Raw genomic sequence first — 19401 nt, 5'->3', positions numbered from 1 at the left:
TTGTCGCGTTCGGCGAGTCTAAACATATCGATAAAAGGTCCCAAGATCCTGGCTGGCCGCCGCGGGCTTGTTTTGCATGTGAGCCGGGTCATAGACGCAAGGGGATGTGCGCCGGGATCTTACCATCTGTCTTGCCTCAACGTGGCCTATGATGAGCGCAAGCGAACGTAACCGTTACGGCCGATATCGGATACGCCAGTTCACGGCTGTCTTGGAACAGAATGGGCAGATAGCACGGGTACTAGGTGATGGTCAAGCCGAAGAATGATTGAACCAAAGATGGATCCACAGTTTTTGTATTTTCTCTATAAGTTTAGTTGGCCTGTAATATTCACCTTGTTCATCAGCACGAAAATCACGAAACGTTCAACAATGAAGGGCGTGCTCTTTACGTCCATTGCTTGGGCGTTTGTCATCCGCGTGATTGCCCAAGACGAAGGAACCTGCTCTGAAAACAGAGAGTGCACGGTAGGCTGTTGCAGCACCTTGGGGCACTGTGGCTTTGGCCCGGACTACTGCGGTGACGATGTGTGCATCTCGAATTGCAACGCGGTGGCGGAACGCGGTGGTATGCGATCAAAACCAACATGCGTCCGTGTTGAGCCATGACTGACAGAGATAGAACACGCTGCAGTTCCAGGAACAACATGTCCGTTGAGTGTCTGCTGCTCGAAACACGGGTGAGTTCGACCGGTTGCTCTTTCCCTGCAAACTCAGACTCTAACAAGTGCGGCACGTCCTTAGGTTCTGCGGCACCACCTCCGAGTTCTGTGACGACAAATGCCAGAGTGGTTGCGAGCCGGTTGTTCGCCCGTATGTTATCCCACTCAAAGCCACAACAACTGTGTGTTGTATCCTACGGCTTCGATAGATCTTGTGGCGGAGCCTCCACACAAGATATCTATATTGGATACTACGAGAGCTGGAATCGCAATCGTCCCTGCGATGTGATTCATCCGGAGAACATCAACGTTCAGCCCTGGACTGTATGTGATACTGCGGGATTGGATGCCCCATTTATGCCCAGTCGTTGACTATAGCCAGCATCTCTACTACTCGTTTGCCTTGATCAATAGCACCGATTCCACTATTACGACCATGAACTCCTGGGACGAGGAGGATTACGTCAAGTTTAATCGCCTGAAAGAGAGAAAGCCATCTCTCAAGACTTATATCGCCGTTGGTAAGTGCGTGCGGAGACAGATACGGAGTCACGATCACGCTCCCGGCGTCGTACTGTACGTCTTCTGTGTTTACACATGTCTTGGGTGTCGTTGCTAATCTGACCAGGGTATCTCCAAGGGTTCGATGTCGAAGGATTGCTGCCATATGTTGATTATTATAACGTCATGTCGTACGATATCCACGGTACCTGGGACGGCAACAGTGAACACACTGACCCCGCGATTAATCCCCTCACAAACCTGACAGAGATAGCTCAGGGCTTGGACCTTCTCTGGCACAATTCGGTCGACCCCAGCAAAGTTAACCTTGGGCTTGTCTTTTACGGCCGGTCATTCAGACTAGAGGATAACTCGTACAATGTCCCTGGATGTCCGTTCCATAAGCCTCGCGGTGGTGGTGCCAATCCAGGCGGCTGTACGGGGACCAGTGGCATTCTATCAAATTACGAAGTTCACCAGATTCTGGAAAACAACCGGCCCGAAGTGATCTACGGCGCGGACGCCGGGGTGAACTGGATAACGTGGGCAGGAAATCAATGGTCAGTTCTCCCAGTCCGCTGTTTCTGCTATTACAGATAAGGGGAAAGGATCTCATTTGACAACGCGAGAACGCTGCGGCAAAAGGCCGACTTTGCTAACAATTAGTGTCTGGCTGGCCTGTTCACTTGGGCTGTTGACTTTGGAGGCCCTGGCACTCTTACTAACCCCAATGACCTCAGCCTTGACGACACGAGCATGGAGGGCGCTGAACCCGACGCCTCCAACGGCGGCTCTGGCGATATCTACGATCTACAAGGAAGAGAACCCCACCATAATCTGTATCCCTCCGTGCAACTTCATCCTACCTCCCTACACGCTCGCCTCGCCAACCACTATCACCCTCCCCGTTTATACAACCTCTCTCGAGGTCGTGTGGTCGACAGTCCTTACCGTCACCGTTGGAGGAACCGAAACAGCAACCAGCACAATAACTCGTACGATCCAGACAATGACCATCTCTATCCCCCTAATCACGACAGAAAGAATTAATATCTGGCACTGGAACATCACTCGTACTGCTCCCTCTTTGCGTAGCTACCAGCTGACCAGCAGCATCCTACTTTCCCTGATCCACATTACTAAAAGCGGCGTCCCTACCCCAAACCTGCCAGTTACTCGCATTCTCACCCTTCCGCAATTCCCCTACAAGACGGATATTATTGATCCCTTCCTTCTAGAGATAACATAGACGGCCGGGTCTCCGGGGCCAACCTACATAGCAGGCTGTGGCTGGTGATGTAATCTCTATACATGTATAGCACGCGGGAAATAGTTATCTATATATTAGTAGACTACCTAAGACTATAGGGCCTGTAGATAAAATTAAGGAGAGAGGTTAGGAATATATTTAATAGTATATTAAGTTTACTAGGAGGCTCTAACTAAGGTAAAAAAGGTAATCAAGATACTATCTTATAGGCTAAAATAATTAATACCATGCTAGACTTTGCTAAGGTGTTATAATAGTTTTATAGTTATGCACTACAAGGGCAGCCTAATCATAAGAATAGTAATTAGGCCATGATAGGCTATAATAAGGCTCTAAGTTTATTTACAGGAAGTGGAAGACTCTATATATATATAGATATAATCAGAGATATATAGTTGTGGTAGCCTGCATATTGCTTGACGAGGGGTCAGGGTAGATGAAAGCATCATCATCATCATCATCACTGTACCTTGCCTTTCCATCAAAGCATTGTTCCTACATCCATTCTCGGACGCCATCTTATCCCTCAACATGCCTGTCGAGAGGAACGACATTGTCACCCTGTCCCTATAGTGCATCTGTTGACCTTCCTTACAATCAAATCAGCCTGTCCAACTCTACATTTTAGTTGTACTACTCGGAAAGCTTAGACACACAAGGTGGCCATTCTGAGATTATAACCAAGCCGAACGCCCTAACCATACAGCAAGCCTCTGAACTACTAACCACAAACCATCCTCCTGGGAGCGAAATTAGGTGCTACCTAACTCTTCGGACCTTGTTTAATATAGTACCCAGCGAACCATATCATCTCAGCCAAAATGACTTTCCTGCTTAGCCCCCGTCACAGGCACTACATAGCTAGCCCGGTCCTTCGCATAGAATTCCACGTCAATCTTCCCTCCCAAACTAGCCTCGCCATTATCCAGAGTACCACCTTTGATGCAGGTCACGTCGGGCATGATTTCCAGGTCTGTGTATAGACTCGATCCGCAAGTCGAGCAGAAGAATCGCCTGGCCGTTTTTCCGCTAGCACCAACTGAATCATAATAAGATGGAGTTCCTGCACGGCACTTGAGGATTAGTTGTCATGAAATGAAGCTGCGGCCTTAAAAAATGGTTTTCCCCATCTCTCTCTCTCTCTCTCATTCCTCCCGTGTCTTTCTCGGCATAAACTGACCCTTGGTAATCTTGAAGCTGGCCCGAGGGACAACGGCATTAGATGTGTACGAGCTTCCCGTCCACTATAACGTTTTTTACCCGTTAGACGAAGTAATTATCGGCTATAGTTGCGTGGATACTAGCTCACCTTCTGGCAGTCGAGGCAGTGGCAGAGGGCGCTCATATATTGTTCCACTGCGCTATTGTCAATACGATCGATGACTGATGTAAAGCAAGCATAGATCTGGATTTACCTTCAGCTGTGTAAGCGATGCCGCCGCATAGGCAGCTCCCAGAAATCGTCATACTGGTGGAATGAAGCTTGCACTCAAGAAGAAGAGGGGAGTGAATAGTGTAAACCAAGGTAACCACGACAGAATAGGATGTCGCCCGTGCAGAAGGTGTGAAAATGCCAGGAGATTCCTCGATATCAGTTACTCGTCCCCCAGAGGGCGACTCAATTTATGTATTTCTCCTACTTAGTTTGACCTCCGGTTATTGACGCCCACATGGTCTGAATCAAAGGATCTGGCACCAGAGCTGACCCTACCCCGCCTTGTAGCCAGCCACACGCGTTGTTGGGATCCGGTGTCACCGCCTTGGCACTGACTGTCCCCTCAGGCATACAGAAATGGCGATAATTGAAGGCAAATAAAATGCGGGGAAAGGCATTTCTCACCTAGTGTTGTGGCACACGAAGATCAGAGTGCAGCTGAAATATGCAGTGTCAACAAGTTTTCTCAAAATTGTCGCTCTCAGCCCGGGACGGCCAACAATTAACCCTCGGTACAACGAGACCTTCGCGCTTGCCCAATTTCTGGTTTCGCCTCTGCCACCTGTGGCTGCCTGAGCGAGCGCGCGGGGCTCCTGAGTGCCAAAGTACTACTGCAGTCCATAACTAGTAAGTATGTAGACGAAAAGTTCAGATCTCGACCTCGTATTATCCCTTCAATCGCACTGGAAGATGTCGTGGTGATCCGGCTAGTCCCGGTGAACCGTCAATTCGAGGCGCAGTCGCCGTTCAGGCCTCTCGACTAGTTTCGGACTTGTCTTTGATGCTATTGGTAGGATAGATCCCTGACGCATGCGGAAAACGCCTGATCTGCTTTTTTTAGTTCATTGCCGTGCAGCGGAGGGGCATGCGATTGGTGGAGATTCTTAAGCCAGGTGGGTTCTTTGGAAAAGGGGATATAATAGCCGGCCACCTGCACGTTGACTTGGGGGGAAATGTGAACTGCTTATACTAGGCTGAGTTCCTTGACTAACTGCTGCGAAAGAGTAATTGTGTACAAATATTTGATTTCCGTGGGTGTGCTCAGGGTAGTGCCCAGCGAGTAAACTAGGGCAGAGACATGTCCTCAATATCCCCATCAGCTTTCAGTATTTACCAAATTCCATGTCACTCTGACGCGCCTCAGCCAAATGGGCTTGTGGCCACAGTACAGAAAGTCTTTTACTCCACGTCAGAAGTCCCTTTCCAACCCAGCAAGCCAAGTCTTCCCTTACTTTCCACTAACAGGTATACGAAGTCTTTCCATCTTTGGCAGTATCCGTGGCAGACGGATACTCCTTCGTCTTCGTCGGTTGCTCCTTTCAAGTCGCTCGCGCCGTCAAATCCGAAATCCCACTAGGATACGGCATCAAGGGAGGTACGTTCCCTCCTCCACTATAATCGGCCTCGGTAGGATACGGCATGTAGTCCGAAAAGACTTCATACGTGGTAGTGTAGTCGTCCGGATAGATAGTATCCGTGTAGACGTCGTCGCCGTCGGTCACCGTGACAGACTCATAGGTCGCGGTAGGATACGTAATATAGTCGCCCTTATAATCGTCAGACGACGTGTAGGTGTAGAAGTCCGTGGGATACGTGGTGTACGATTCAAAGTCGTCGGAGTATGTCACGTCGGTGTGCGTCTCGGTATATTGCCTCGCCTTGCGATAGGTGGAGGAGTCAGAGTCGTAGTCATCGCTTGACGAGGTATAGTCGCTTGAAGAAGTGTACTCGGGCGATGAGGCGTATGTATTCGACGAGGAGTACTCCCTCGAGGTCGGGTATGCGCTCGAGGAATGATATGTGCTAGAGGAAGGGTACGGGGTCGTTGAAGGATAGGGGGTAGACGATGGATACGGGGTTGAAGAATACGGCGGCGGGGTCGAGACCGGATAGTCACTCGAGTACTGCGACTCGCTGCAGTACGAATACTTGGGGCAATGGTCGTAGACAGGTGGTTGATATTTATCGGGGGCAGGATAGCCACCAGAGTCATAGTAGTAGTATGCGTAGTAGCAACCGGTCAAGTACTCGTTGTAGCACTCGCAGTAGTCCGGGGAGCACTTGTGGTACTCGTATCCGTTGTATTTGCAGAAGTAGCCGCAGAGGCCGGCGCTGTATGCGTCGCAGGAGGTATCGTACTGTCTGGTGAGGAGACTGGTCATGCCATCTAGATGGGATTTTCCGAGTCAGTTAGCATTGTTTCGGTAAACATGGGAGTAGGGTGGCGCTCAGATGATCCGCACATTTGCCAACATTAGTTTTGTAGCTTGACTTGTGCCCGTCTGCTACTTTGGGTGGCAGGCAAGCCGCAAGGGCAACAAGGGAAATAAGCGTGCTTAGGATGGCGATTTGCCTCATTTCGAAGAGTTGGTGTCTCAAGCTGTGCACGTTTGGGACTGATTGATCGGATGCAATATACCGGCCCTTGTACACGCTTTTATACTGTAGACATCCGGTCTAATATTCCAATTTTTGCAAAACCATTCGCATACTGCTGGTGTCATGAAAGTAGCACCACGACTGCCAGTTGGCTCGGCGAGCATGATCGTGAGGATTATTTACATATCAGGCAGTGCCAAGAGTGATGGGAACCGGTTCAACTCCTTGGCATGCAAAGCACGATCCCTCTCTATGATGCTTATTCGGATCGAAGACTGACCAGGCGGCTAGGCATCTATAGTATCGAGATTCAGACTATATACCTCATGGCACATGCACTCTCTATGATGCTTGTTCGAACCGACGACGGGCCAGGTGGTTCGGCATCAACAACCATGGTGGCTGTCCCCTGGTTAGATAGAGCTAGGAACTTTTGACTGAGTCTAAAGGATGTTCAGAGGAACGGTACAATTTAAGAATGCCCTATGCACAGATTGGCCATCACATCCGGCAGTTCCACTGCCGATAGGTATACCATGGTCGACATTATGCTTGGAGGCACGCTACTCGCAACATCCTTGGGTATTATCCAATAACCTATATCAGAAGCACTCTCGAAGTATTTCTGGCCAGTCACATCAGGATATGTCACCAGGAACCATGAGCGAGCTGCGTTATTGAAGGTTGTGGCTTCATCTCGCCGCCAGTCGGATCGCTAGTAGCAGGGCGTGGGAGAGTTTTCGGAGCAATAGAAATGGGCAAGGATAAAGTATCTAGTCAGAAGGTCAGTGAAGATGTAGAATCACAGGCGCCGGTTTCCCGCTCTCCTAATAGACTCCACATCACCAAGGTAGAGAGCAGATCTCGATTGGCCTCCAGATTAATTCCCAGCTTTTATCAAGACCCCATAACCGCAAAATAGAGCACGGCACGTTCGTAGAGCAATGTTCCAACGCTCGGTGCCACTCTCCGACCGCTGTTATAGGCTGAGTCGTGTCTGAGATTTGAACATGCGACGTCGAGCTCCACAATGCAACCTGGTCTTGCGCGCCTGACTTCAGGAGGTTCAGCTCCAAGCTCAGCCAAGCTTCTTGTGGTCCGCTAGCACCTGGCGACGGCCAATCGCCTGTCACGCCCTCTATCTCAGTGTTGTTCGCCGCGGCCTCCTGCAACGGGCTCGGAAGCACTAAAATCTCATCGTATGCTCCGGGCTCCGGTCGCAAGCTCTAATGTCCGGCTTGACACAATGTACAAGGTCAAGGGGGCTATATCCCAAAATGGATGTCAGTCTACCATTGGCCAGAGCAGGGCAGCGCAGTAGGAATATTGGAGGCTGAATCTTGGGGGCCGCAGCTATAACGAGGAACAATGGTTATAAAAGACACCGAGGTCTCCAGTTTGAAGTAGCGAAGCATCAATTTCAACTCATCTACAATCTTCTCACTATGGCCTCTGAATCTGAATCTCCAGGGCTCTCCCTCCAAGTAACAGTTTTCATCGCAGAGGAGAATATTCCCAAGTTCTTCGAAGCTTTTCTTCCCGCCTACGAGGAAGTTACCGCCGAGCCCGAATGCACGTTTTTCGAAGTCTACCAGTCACTCGAGAATCCGGGTGAACTTTCGTGGGTGGAGAACTGGTAAGACCTCCGCCATCGATATGCGATATGGCCATAAGCTAATGCATGATCATAGGTCCCAATCGATGGAATGGCTGCTGCAGGTACGATGCGGACGCCCTCCGGAGCCCGGGCTGTAGTACCCATCCTAACTTCTCTTTGTGTGTATAGGTGCAGCTCAAGAAGGAGTACTACGCGCCATATATTGCGGTTACCGAGCCCATGTTTGTTAAGCCGAGGGTGATCAAGGTCGTGAAGCGAGTTGGCGCTCCGTACACCACGGTCAAGCAAGAGAATGGTGGTCTTCGTCATTAGAGTTTCGACGACAGCATGACGGGGCGGGGAACTATGTTGAACAGTCGGCTATAAGACCTGGTGCACTGTCCAAAGTCGCGTTGTACTTGTTTTCGCCCTCAGCAACGGCAAAGTCTCCACGATATTGTGTTGATATCAACGTTCATCATATATTGCGCCCGGTTCGGTAGAAACTGGCCATCAAAATCTTGTCCTCTACTCTAATCAGATGTTTTTACGCCCACTCAAGACAAGAGGGTCTACGGCCTATCAGAAAGGTCTTAAGATTGTCCAAATCTGATAAACGGCAACGGACTGCAACATCACTGCGTCGCCTTCTGCCATAGTTTTGAATAACCCCACCCGGTCAACGCAGATTTCATTTGAGACTTTCCAATCGCAGTGACTATTATCATGCCAGCACATGAACCGATGAACCCCACCTCAGTGGCTATACGTAATCTGCTCCCTCGGTTGTTCGACAGGACAACGTGCAGACGAACACCATGTACAGCGCCCGTCGCCTGGGTCATACAAGTGAGGCGTGCGTACCAACAACGTCGAGGAAGGAGCGAATAACGTTGCCTTGGGCACCATATGGGTCGCTCTTTCCTCTCCTGTCAACTATCGGGCGTGTGTCGGAGAAGGTGCGACCTGGATGGCTACCATGGTAACGAGACGCACCTTCCGAAAAGGAGAAATAGGTGTAAGAGCTTTATTACGAAGGAGTGACCGACGCCCGGTTTGAATGCGGCAAGTGCGTTCAGCATCGGATATAAAGGGTACCACCCCATAAAGTCCGCTAAAGCATCCTCCGTTGGCTGTCACAAGTCTTCTTCCAGCGGCGCCCATATTGTCTCTTTCACACAAGCTGAATAGCCCTACGCCAGAGCCGACCATCTCAGCCCTTCCTCTTAAAAGCAGGAAGTAGGGCGGTATATGGTACCAGTGTCAATCCTCACTCAGTAGACGCCATTCACTTGACCCTTCATTATCCACAACCTCGCTACCCACTCACATAATGACCTCAAATGATCTGCCATCGCCCAATCCAGGTCGTCACTAAGCTCCACCGCCAAGCGTGATCGCTTTGGTCCGCGATATCCTCACTGCACACTGGTCGGCGGAGCGGGGACTAGAAGGTTGCTACCGCGCCTAAGGGAGGATAGTTGTATGAGATCATACTGCCTGGATTCGGCACCTGAGGGTATGTCATTCTACCGTGAATACACGGCCGTTGTCACGTTCCTCCGGTTGCGACCACGAGTGACCCGCGGTGTTGACCGGATCGTTGTGTTTGGCTGGTCTGAATGAGCGCTTTGCAGACAAAAGGCATTCCTGGAAAGCAAGTCGTAATGTCGACTGGATTGCTCCGTATGATGTCCAGGCTGGGCTTTCTCAATATCTTCCACATCACTAACCGTTTCAACAGACGACTAGGCCCGGAGTATATAGCACCGAACCTCGGGCTATCACTCCACACCTTCGTTTCCCTGCATGCGGTATCTCGTCGCTGAGTGGTACCAGCCAAGGCTTTCCAAGTCGTTCCAAGCCAGAATGCCGAGACCAGTGACCCAGTCGACCCATTGTGAGTGGCCACCTCATCTCAATCGTGACTCCTCGCGATGGGAGATAGCCAATGGACTGAACATTGAGGCACGAAGCTCCAAATTATTGGACAGAAGGTGTCGGAAAGCCCCGCGCCAGTTCTGGGCAGGGGTCTACGATACCCCATGGGGAGAAACTGCGGACGCCTCCACGGCAAAACCTCGGGCCAAGCCAGTCATACCACTCTGCGTGACGAATCAATTGCTCCAGACTCGAGAATTCAATATGACTCGTGCGGCACTGCTCTGGAAGTCTAGGCGTGCTCAGGATCCTCTTACGACGAAAGCCTATTTGTATTCTCGCTATGATGTACACCGAGTTCCCGATGTGTGGGCCAGAGGTTGCGCTCTTAATCGCTTGCTCGCCCACGCAACCACTTCCCGCAATCGAGCCGTCCATCCCTACCTTCCTCGACGGCGGCGACTTAGCAGAGTTATACCATGGCGGTTACTAATACCCCAGACTCGGTCAAGGAAAACCCTACACCCTCGGCCGAACACCGCGATGTTGTGGACGGCAATCCGTTGGAAAAGGAGCATGCGGCAAGTGGTCTTGGCCTTTCTGGTTACGAGACATTGAGTCTGTGGGAGACGGTCAAGGCATTCAAAATGACCACTTTTGTCTGCTTCATGGTGTGCTTCAGCGCTGCCACGGACGGTTATCAGATTGGGTACGTCCGTTATCGTTCCGATATAAACCTCAAGATCACCACGTCACCTAAGACTCAAATTTCTGGAAGCCCTTACTGACAACGGCTTCGACAGGATCAACGGGAATATTATTGCGAATCCCGGATTCGTCAAGCAATTCGCGACCAAGACAAACGAAGCGGGAGAACCGTATCTCGCAGCGTCTGTGCTCAGCGCTTGGAGTGCAATCATGTCTGTGGGCCAGATCATTGGGATGACCTCGCTCGCGTTCATCACAGATCGCTTCGGGAGAAAAGTTGCAATGTACTGGTACTGGTTGGTGCTCGTTATCAGCATACTTCTCGAATCCCTCGCGCGGAAGTGGCAGATCTGGCTCGTTGCCAAACTCTTCGCTGGCATGGGAGTGGGCTCGCTCCAGTCGACTATCCCAGCTTATGTGACAGAGGTCGCACCTACGCGCATCCGTGGAGGTCTTCTTATGTGCTATAGCTTCTGGTACTCGTTGGGAGGGTTTTTCGCCCCCGTGGCCTTACAGGTCCTCTCCCAGAGCAGCCCCGAAGACTGGTTAACCCCTGTTTATACGCAATGGGCGCAGATTGGAATTATGATTATTATCTACATCTTCGTCCCTGAATCGCCAGTCTGGTGCGTCAACAAGGGCAAATACGACCAGGCAAAGAGAGTCCTCCATCGTTTGAATTACGGAGTCAAGGATTATGATGTTGATCAGCAGCTTCAGCTGCTCATTCTATCCATTGACCATGAGCGCACCGTGGCTGCAGAGCAGCGCTCGGAGAAGTGGTACGCCATCTTCAAAGGCACCGATGGCCTTCGGACAGTGATTGCGTGTTGGACCCTCCTAGCACAGCAATTCATTGGCCTTACCTTGTTCGCTTCATATGCCTCATACTTTTTTCAACAGGCTGGCCTCGAGGATCCGTTCCAGGCGACATGTATTACAACCAGCATCAGTCTCGCTGCTGGTATCAGTTTAATATTCATAGCGGACCAATTCGGCCGGCGCTTGCTTTCCTGCACGGGCACCACCATCTGCTGGGCCGCGAATATCGTCGTCGGGATCCTCGGCGTCACGCCCCAGGTCAAAGCAACCAACTATCTATTCATCTTATTCGCATGTATTTGGAGTAAGTCCAGTCCACCAAGCGTCCCTCACCAGCCTTCTGGACCGAGCTAACCTCACACCACACGCACAGACCTCGGCCTCGTCGCCAACGGCGCAACCGGATGGGGATTCATTGGCGAGATCTCATCCCAGCGCCTGCGACCATACACAGCTGGGTTCGCGGCCGCGACATCATGTGTCGCAGGTGTCGCTATGAATGTGATAACACCGTACATGGTCAACAACAATGACTGGAACTGGGGGCTGAAAACGGGGTGGTTCTACGCGGGCCTCGGGCTTCCGTTTACCGTTGCGATTTGGTTCCTTATCCCCGAGACTGCTGGGTATGTCCCCTTTACCTATATTACCTAACCCCTCCCCTCACCTTTGTTGTCTTGCTCTCAAAGCATGTCGTGTTTGAGATGGTAGAACTGATCCACTTTTGACAGGCGTTCTACGGCGGAGTTGGATGAGTTGTTCGAGAGGAAGATCAAGCCGTGGCGGTTCCATAAGACGACGACGGCTGCGCAACGGAATGTTGCCGCTGGGGCTGCGGCGAAGATTGAGATTGAAGCGAGAGATGAACCGTGAGGCACCCTGGAGTCGGGTTACCTGATGCCTTTGGTGTGGCTTTATGTAACGGCGTGGTGATTCGTTATGTGCTCAATCGTCCTATGGCATGTGCGAGGGGGTTCTGGTGGCTAGGAGTAAAGTCTATCCATCATGCCTGGTCTCGAAGTACTATAGCCAAATAATATGCGTCCTCGCAAGACGGTAGAAGTATTGTCGTGCGGCACATAGGGCAACCGAAACCTTCACCAAGCACACACCTGTACTTCCATAAACACTTACACCCCGGGAAGGAGTCGTGTAGCATTTGTCTCTACGTCGTTTCCAAAGAATAGGCAGCCTCCACTAAACAAGAGGACCGCCATCCACTGCATTATCATTAGCATCTTTGGCCTTCCCCCCTCCCCTCTTTCCCCTTCATCCTCGTCCCCCGTTCAACCCATGACCCCATGCCTCATGGATCTACATCCGTAGTCCCCCGACACCGACAAAAACAAACACACACAGAAATCAAAAGCAACCCCCCTCCAAGTCCCAATCCCAATCCCAGCCCCAGCACTAACTCATACCCCCGCAGCCCACTATCGCTCTGTCTACTTTCCGAGGACTGGGACGTGGTATGTGTATGTGTATCTGGGAACGTAGTGCTATCGGCCCAACCCTCTTCCAAATAGGTGATCGTCTCTCCCGCCGCAGTCAGTGTGGGGGGCGCTAGCGTAAGCAGAGAGCCAGCGGCGTCGGATGCGTGCCAGGTTATGTGCCAGGGGTGGTGGAGGTGGTCGATGGGCGCGGAGCCCGGCGGCGCGGCGATTGATGAGAGTCCCGTGCAGGGTTTTGAGAAGCCGGGATTTGTAAGCGGGTAGTCGTCGAAGGGGTAGAGGATGTAATCGCTGTTTAGTTGAGTCCGATGGCATTGTATGTGTATTGGTGTCTGTGATGGGAAAGTTGGTACCTTGAGCAACACCAGGCAGTCGTCACAGCCTCATCATCCTGCTTCCGAGTCGTCGTTCCTATTTCCCACATCGCCCATCCGGAGGGACAGACTGCGGGACTAAATGAGAATCGACTCTCCGGGATAACCGAGTCCCACCCCGACGGCTGGCAGCTTGTGAATTCAGGTAGGGCAGGGTCGGAAATCAAATATCGCAGCGTTGATGTGGTGCCAGACACGACTTGGGTGAGTGTTCTTTGTACATTGACATGGCAGCCTCCGGGCTCGGAAAATGGAGTAGTGAACGAGAGCAGTTGTGTGGCTGTAGCGGTAGCTGCCATTAGGCTCGCGGTGAGGGACATGATGTGTGGGGAATTTCATAGCATGCGGGGAAAGGGAAATAAGAGGGGAAGGGACATTGGCAGGGGTTGATTTTATACCTTGGAACATTGTATTAGTTCACTTGAACGTGCATGTGCATCAATTTTCAGGTCCAAAAGTATTGGCTGATTCTCGACGGAATCAGTCTGGACGCGTCAACCATGTCAACCATGTCAACCATGTGATAAAGTAGGGTCGCGCCGTATCCCCAACTGTAGACGCTTGTTAGGATATGGTTAGAGTGTCTCTCCTGCGCGGCGCGCTTGGAGCCTCTGGACCCTGGCAGGGAGGCTGTGCCCACAGACCATGTAGAGCCTGAACACGTCAAGGGTCTCTTTAGCGGCCTTGGCAATTAGGCATCGACATATCCCCGACATGATAGCAGTTTAAATCAAGCAGTACGGACGGTCCTCTACATGTTTGTTCTTTCATAGCAGCGGACTAGGTCATACGGCAATGCGAGCATGGCTTGGCTGCACCACCGTAACACTACAAGAGAATATATACGCCAATGTCAATACCCATCTCCGACATGGAACCATCTACCTCGTCCTGATCTTTCTACCGGTGGTATGTATTGTAAGCACGTCTAGCGCCAGCCTGTGTCCTTTATTCCCGGCTCCCGGAGTCTGTCTGTCCAGTATAACGGGCTTAGCGCGTTTGGTGTATGGACTAATTGCATTGCGCGATCCTTCCTTCATCGTCCAGTCGTCCTACTCGTGCAGCACCGTACTTCATAATTCATCAAAAGAGGCAGGCGGATGCCTCCTGGCACATGGCACTGCCAGCTGGGGGGTCCTTCGGCGGAGATTGCCTAGCAACGGGCAGCGCGGCTGGACTGGAGGACTGGAGGGCTATCCGGTACCCACTGGCTACTTAGCTCCAGCTTCCATGCCAAGAAACCATATACGTGCTTCCTAAGTTGAAATCCCACCGTATCCTCGGATCACTAGCTCTCCCTGAAGCCGGGGCTACGCTCAAGGAAGATAGCATTAGTCCCCTGGTCATTTCCCCATCGTTCCCCATCAGCGAAAACAAAAGCGGCCGCTACGAACTTCAGGTATGGTATGTATGATGGTGCATTTTGGCCTTTTGCCGCAGAGGCACGCAGACGAGCGACGCTAGTTGGTTGCTGGAAATATCCTTGGGACACTGCACCCGGATACCATAACCTTCCTACTCCTACTCGGCCTCGAATGGGGAAGGAAGCAGCGGCGGAACAGCCCATTACACCTCCTTCCCCCAGGGCTTCCGCGACATGTCACCCATTTTCGGACGGTACGAGGGTCGGCCCGCCAACTGAGTGTGCGTGTGCCCCCTAAACGGCAGGAGCATTCATTGCAGGTACCTAGACTACCGTCCGTCGATCGGGGCTAGAGCGCCCAGATCGCAGATCATATCAGATACGTATAGCTATATATACTGGTATTATACTTCCGTATATCTATGCAGACTCTCTCCCTCTTTTCCCTGGAGAGCGAGCGCCATCGGTGCGATGTACGCATTAACTAGGGCGTAAGGAGGGAGTGGAACGATACGATAGGCGGTTTCTCCGTCGGAGACCTGTCTGGAGCCCGAATTACTGGTAAAAGGGCTGCCTCTACTAAAGAGAACCTTCTGGAGTGGGTGAATATGCATGGGCCCGTCTCTCATGGAATCGTGACGCAACTGCCAGGTGGCAGAATGCATGCGTCCCGCCCGGCGCGTCTCGGGGTAACTTGGGAATCCCGGTACGGCTAGATCACATGGCACGATGCATGCACATCGTGATATACGTACCGGGCCGCTTATGCACAGGTCAAGTCAAGCTTCCGGTGAGTGCCGAGGTAAGGATAGGATATGTGCTTACTGCAGCCGGAAGAACAATTCCAAGCCGTGTTAAATTATCTACGATCTAAACTTATGATTAGGTATCGTTACTAATCAGCTTTTTATCAGGCCAGGGCCAAGTGTTTGGATCAGCACTGCATTAATTTGACGAGTCTAGGTACAGAAGTTCATCATGCGGGTAACTTTAATACTCCACAGCGATTAAGCAATCAAGGAGCGTAGGTTAGACATTACATATATGCGTAGGAAATAAGAGAAGCCGTGAGAAAAGGCACAGCACGAGTGAGTAATCCACAGAGCTCAGCCCCCAAGGAGCAGGGGGTCCAACAGCCCTATGACCGAGTCTGGGACCAGATCATGTCGACTCAGACCACCACGCCTCGCGCCGAAAAGCGTTCCCTGAGTGAGGGAGCTTAAACACAGTTGATCTGCAGCGTCTCTGGAACGAAATCGGCATCCTTCGGGAACCGCGCATAGTTGCGCTCGCCATTCACCTCGACAAGCTGAACGGGCTTCCCGGCGCGGGTCTTGCCCTTGATGACACACTTGGCACCAGTAACCACACCGGAGGTGATCATGACCGAGTCGACGCGGAAGGAGGGGACGTAGACGGCTGGGTAGGTTCCCTTGACGGAGACGTCGGTGCCGGTCGTGGGGATGACGCCGGGGGTGCCGCGGCCGCTGAACTCGTTTGTCAGGACGACGGTGCGCGAGCCTGCGCGGGCCTCGAGGGGAATCGAGGCTGCGGAAACGGAGGAGGCGAGGAGGGCGAGAAGGGCGGTGGAGATTGTGAACTTCATTTTGGTGGTTGTTTGGTTGGTTTAAGTCGGAGACTTGAGAGTTGCTTTGGAGGAGTTTGGAGGAGAGAAGACTTGGTTTGAAGCTTGAGACTGTGTTGTTGATGATGAGAGAAGTCGATTTGGAGAGGATTCCTGCTCGACTTTATACCTTTTTTCCAGGGCATACTATTCCATCCCATCCGGGCTTCGCCACGGTATCCCCTCTGCCATCTCATCAGTATCCAAGATCCCTTGCCCGCAACTCCGCAGTCACCCAGACCATGTGCCGAAGGATCAGAAACATATCGACTAACAACCCGCAGCAGTGGGGTCTAAGACACCAAAGTTCAAGCAAGCCTCAAGGCTGTCCGGAAATATCCAAAAATATCGAGTAAGACATGGCGCGATTTGCTGAACCACCGGCTACAATTGTTACTTGGGGAGGGCTGTACCGAGTATTCCCTCGATCTGACCGCTACTCGAGTCCAGCGGTGCTGTGCGCCCATGCGCCCATTTGACAGGTCGCTCCAATACGGAATGGGGAGATCGCGGGGCTGAGATGCAAGTGTCATGCCAAGCTCGTATGTCTCTACCATGTCTCAGTCTCTCGGCTGATTCTATCCGGGGAAGCCTGACAGCTGGAAAACGAAGCTCCAGCTGACGACGGAGATGCTTCATGGGACCGTATGATGGCTGCTACGGCTAAAGACGGCGATGTCTGTTTGGTGGTTCTTCGCTCCATCATGGCCAGTGCCGATTCCATGGCTTCGAACAGCGCAAGAGTCCCAGGGTCAGCCGAGAAAGTCTGCTTGAAATAGCTCTAAGACAACCAATATTCCCCGCGCCCTATGGGAGTGGGTGGGGCAGCGCCTGGGGAATCAAATACGAAGGGACCCGAACAGAACACCCGTCAGCGTCAGCACGAACCCTGCGTGTGCAGGTTGACTGGCTGCTGGTTGGGCTGTGCTTTGCTACCTGAAGAAAGCGGAAAGGATCAACGAGAAACATGGGCCAAAATGCAGAGAAACCACTGGCGACCCTTGGAGAACCGAGAAAACCAAGATCCATCCCAACGGTGCTCTGGTTGTACGATGTACCCCAACTTTTCGAACTCGACTGCGCCGAGTCCGGTCACTTGGCTCGCGGGGCGGCGCAGATCATTGCCTTGTTCCATCTTTCAAGACCCAGAGCCTCAGGCCGCAGTCAGGCGTTCCGTGGAAGAATAGCAGCAACGCAGCATCGCAAGGGCTGTCCCGAAGTTGCAACGCATCTTTGCGATTGGGTCTGAGGAGGCTGAGAGGGAAGATGCGGATGACCTTCAGCTTGGCAGCCTAACACTGGTGACTGGGCCTGCCATCTGGCAGCCACATGGGAGCTCGATGCTACATTGTCCGTGGAAGCCTGAGGCAGGAACCTTTTTTTCAGAAGAGGCTGAGATGTTCTCCTCAGGATTCGGGGATAATAAGTCCAGGCTTTGGGATCTGAAAGAACAAGACCTCGATCGCGCTTACGCTGAGTAACCGCACGGGAAATGAGAAACAAACGAGGTGCGCGAAAAGAAGCCAATCTCAGTCCAGCAGTAGGTTCGTACTACGACGTGAAGACTGTGCACCAGACCATCCGACCGGAATTCCTTGTATCACCGTTGATAGGCATCTTTGATTCTCTAACGAGGAGAAAACTACTCGACCATTTGCTTACCAGGCGGGCGATGCTGCCGACGTGGCCCGAAGCTACCAGTCGAGGCGAGGAGTGGTCAGAGAATTTCACTCCAGCACTCATACAAATCATCTGGCAAGTTCAAGCGAAGCACAATGACTGCCCATCGCTCTCGCGGCTTCTAAATCTACCGTCATCCGAAAACCACCATCATCATAGCGGAGTTCGTTCGGCGATTTGTCTGACGTCAGGCGAAGCTCCATCTGTCAATCAGACTAACCAGAGGCGAATCTCGAAAATCGAAGAGCTTAATTCTCGAGCAAGATCTGGCCATGTCATCTCAATGAATTACTTTTTAACAGTCAGGCCATACAAATCCAACGGCAATAATGGCTATCCTCTGCCGTCGTGTCTCAGTGCAATTCGGCCATGTTTTGGATCCGTAGCGGCGATTATATATATTTATGCCTCATGGCGGCTGATGTGTACGGGACCGGAGTACCGGGAGTAGAATCGAGTCAATCAAGAGACCAGACAAGCGAAGCAGGATGGAAGGGAAATTGCCGATAGTATCGTTGACTCGGTCAAGGAGATACAGGACAACGCTGCAGAGAGGAACTTGGAAAGCTGGCGGTCAAGGCCGACCGGTTCAATGGTTCAGGGGAGCGAGCTGCGAGAGCTTCCATCCTCACCAAGCAAACTGAGGATGCTCCTCGGCTTACGGCAGAGCAAGGCAAGGTGTAGATTAATCATCTCGTGTAATCGAGACCACCTCAATGGTGGTCATTAGCATCTCCGGGCGAAAACTCCGAAAATACTGACTCAACAACACCGAGAATGTTCTTGGTGTTGTCGTGTCAACAACAGCCCGGCCGTGTGATTACGGTGAGTGGAAGCGAAAACAGAATCTTCAACCTCGATATCGATCGCATCCATCACACGCATTCCCGCACGCGAGGGGTCGATATCAGATGTAGAAAACTCAGCTATCGATGCAGGAAAGAAGACTATTTCGAATAACGTGGCATACATTGAGCGTGGCATTGGCAGATGCGATCGGGAGCCGCAGTTGTCAGTGTTACTGGGAGACGGTATACCAGGTCAGGTGAAGCCGCCCGCAAACACAGCTGCACCTGCTGCAGTGTGTGCTGCCGGCTTGGCTACAGATCGAATGTCACTCTGAAATATCTGCTCTACCGGCGGCAACGGGAAAAATACTCGAGTGGTACTTTTAGGTACCTGGTTGATGATTGAGTCTCGTGCATATCAGATCCAGATCCTGGTGTTGCAGTCTCGTAAAAGTCGAGGGTAATGGCACGAGAAAAAGAAAGCACAGGCTGGTCACGCGGAGGCCGGAGATTGAATTGCAGAGCGACTGAGACCGACTATCCCACGGCTTGTGACAGCGAAGGAAAGAGATTGCATGAGAAGATGGTCAGATGAAACCCAGGAAGCAATAACTCTTTCAATGGCGTGGAGGATCCCTGGCAAAATTACAGTGCGTGTCCCACCAATTCGTTTGCTTTGTTAGTACACTTTCTCAGATTTTGCGACCGACAAAGACGCCCTCAGGAGGGCGACCAGGAGCATTTGTAATCGAGTCAGGAGTGGCCCCGTCGCTGCCGCCATCAGTGCCACAGTGGGCTTTTCCCCATAGTTATCCCCATAGTATGGAGGCAATGCTTCTATTTCGAGAAGGCGATGGCGACACTCA

General features: G+C 51.8%; 8 protein-coding genes across 8 annotated transcripts; 4 read left to right on the top strand and 4 right to left on the bottom strand.

Annotated features, from left to right (window-relative positions):
- Positions 1–372: 372 nt before the first annotated feature.
- Positions 373–2412, top strand: BJX68DRAFT_268365 (chitinase; the record flags this gene model as incomplete). The annotated part of the gene is made up of 7 exons (XM_071046071.1): positions 373–568; positions 623–680; positions 745–813; positions 872–986; positions 1045–1183; positions 1291–1723; positions 1830–2412. The coding sequence occupies 7 exons, from the start codon at positions 373–375 to the stop codon at positions 2410–2412; spliced, it is 1593 nt and encodes a 530-aa protein (XP_070897513.1).
- A 670-nt stretch (positions 2413–3082) lies between these two features.
- On the bottom strand, positions 3083–4519 carry BJX68DRAFT_240182 (GFA family protein). Its single transcript, XM_071040646.1, has 5 exons — positions 4274–4519; positions 3849–4069; positions 3743–3789; positions 3614–3677; positions 3083–3496 (listed from the first exon to the last, which is right to left on the bottom strand). The coding sequence occupies exons 2-5, from the start codon at positions 3898–3900 to the stop codon at positions 3246–3248; spliced, it is 414 nt and encodes a 137-aa protein (XP_070897512.1). The 5' UTR covers positions 3901–4069; positions 4274–4519; the 3' UTR covers positions 3083–3245.
- A 668-nt stretch (positions 4520–5187) lies between these two features.
- BJX68DRAFT_268364 (uncharacterized protein) lies at positions 5188–6030 on the bottom strand (the record flags this gene model as incomplete). The annotated part of the gene is made up of 1 exon (XM_071046070.1): positions 5188–6030. The coding sequence occupies one exon, from the start codon at positions 6028–6030 to the stop codon at positions 5188–5190; it is 843 nt and encodes a 280-aa protein (XP_070897511.1).
- A 1662-nt stretch (positions 6031–7692) lies between these two features.
- BJX68DRAFT_268363 (putative quinol monooxygenase) lies at positions 7693–8177 on the top strand (the record flags this gene model as incomplete). Its single annotated transcript, XM_071046069.1, has 3 exons — positions 7693–7883; positions 7939–7966; positions 8034–8177. The coding sequence occupies 3 exons, from the start codon at positions 7693–7695 to the stop codon at positions 8175–8177; spliced, it is 363 nt and encodes a 120-aa protein (XP_070897510.1).
- A 1885-nt stretch (positions 8178–10062) lies between these two features.
- Positions 10063–12128, top strand: BJX68DRAFT_276938 (general substrate transporter; the record flags this gene model as incomplete). Its single annotated transcript, XM_071048229.1, has 4 exons — positions 10063–10434; positions 10529–11559; positions 11629–11881; positions 11987–12128. Exons 1-4 carry the CDS (start codon positions 10205–10207, stop codon positions 12126–12128), a joined length of 1656 nt encoding a protein of 551 aa, XP_070897509.1. The 5' UTR covers positions 10063–10204.
- Positions 12129–12700: 572 nt separating this feature from the next.
- Positions 12701–13400, bottom strand: BJX68DRAFT_268361 (uncharacterized protein; the record flags this gene model as incomplete). Its single annotated transcript, XM_071046068.1, has 3 exons — positions 12701–12714; positions 12768–12997; positions 13060–13400. The coding sequence occupies 3 exons, from the start codon at positions 13398–13400 to the stop codon at positions 12701–12703; spliced, it is 585 nt and encodes a 194-aa protein (XP_070897508.1).
- Positions 13401–15566: 2166 nt separating this feature from the next.
- BJX68DRAFT_119929 (uncharacterized protein) lies at positions 15567–16212 on the bottom strand. The gene has a single exon (XM_071036103.1). It carries the CDS (start codon positions 16047–16049, stop codon positions 15663–15665), a length of 387 nt encoding a protein of 128 aa, XP_070897507.1. The 5' UTR covers positions 16050–16212; the 3' UTR covers positions 15567–15662.
- A 1249-nt stretch (positions 16213–17461) lies between these two features.
- Positions 17462–18354, top strand: BJX68DRAFT_119923 (uncharacterized protein). Its single transcript, XM_071036102.1, has one exon. The coding sequence runs from the start codon at positions 17560–17562 to the stop codon at positions 18196–18198; it is 639 nt and encodes a 212-aa protein (XP_070897506.1). The 5' UTR covers positions 17462–17559; the 3' UTR covers positions 18199–18354.
- Positions 18355–19401: the final 1047 nt, after the last annotated feature.

Source organism: Aspergillus pseudodeflectus (genome assembly GCF_044049435.1).
Source record: "Aspergillus pseudodeflectus strain CBS 756.74 chromosome Unknown BJX68scaffold_30, whole genome shotgun sequence".
Taxonomy (NCBI): Eukaryota; Fungi; Ascomycota; class Eurotiomycetes; order Eurotiales; family Aspergillaceae; genus Aspergillus; species Aspergillus pseudodeflectus.
This window is presented reverse-complemented; position numbering and strand designations above follow the sequence as displayed.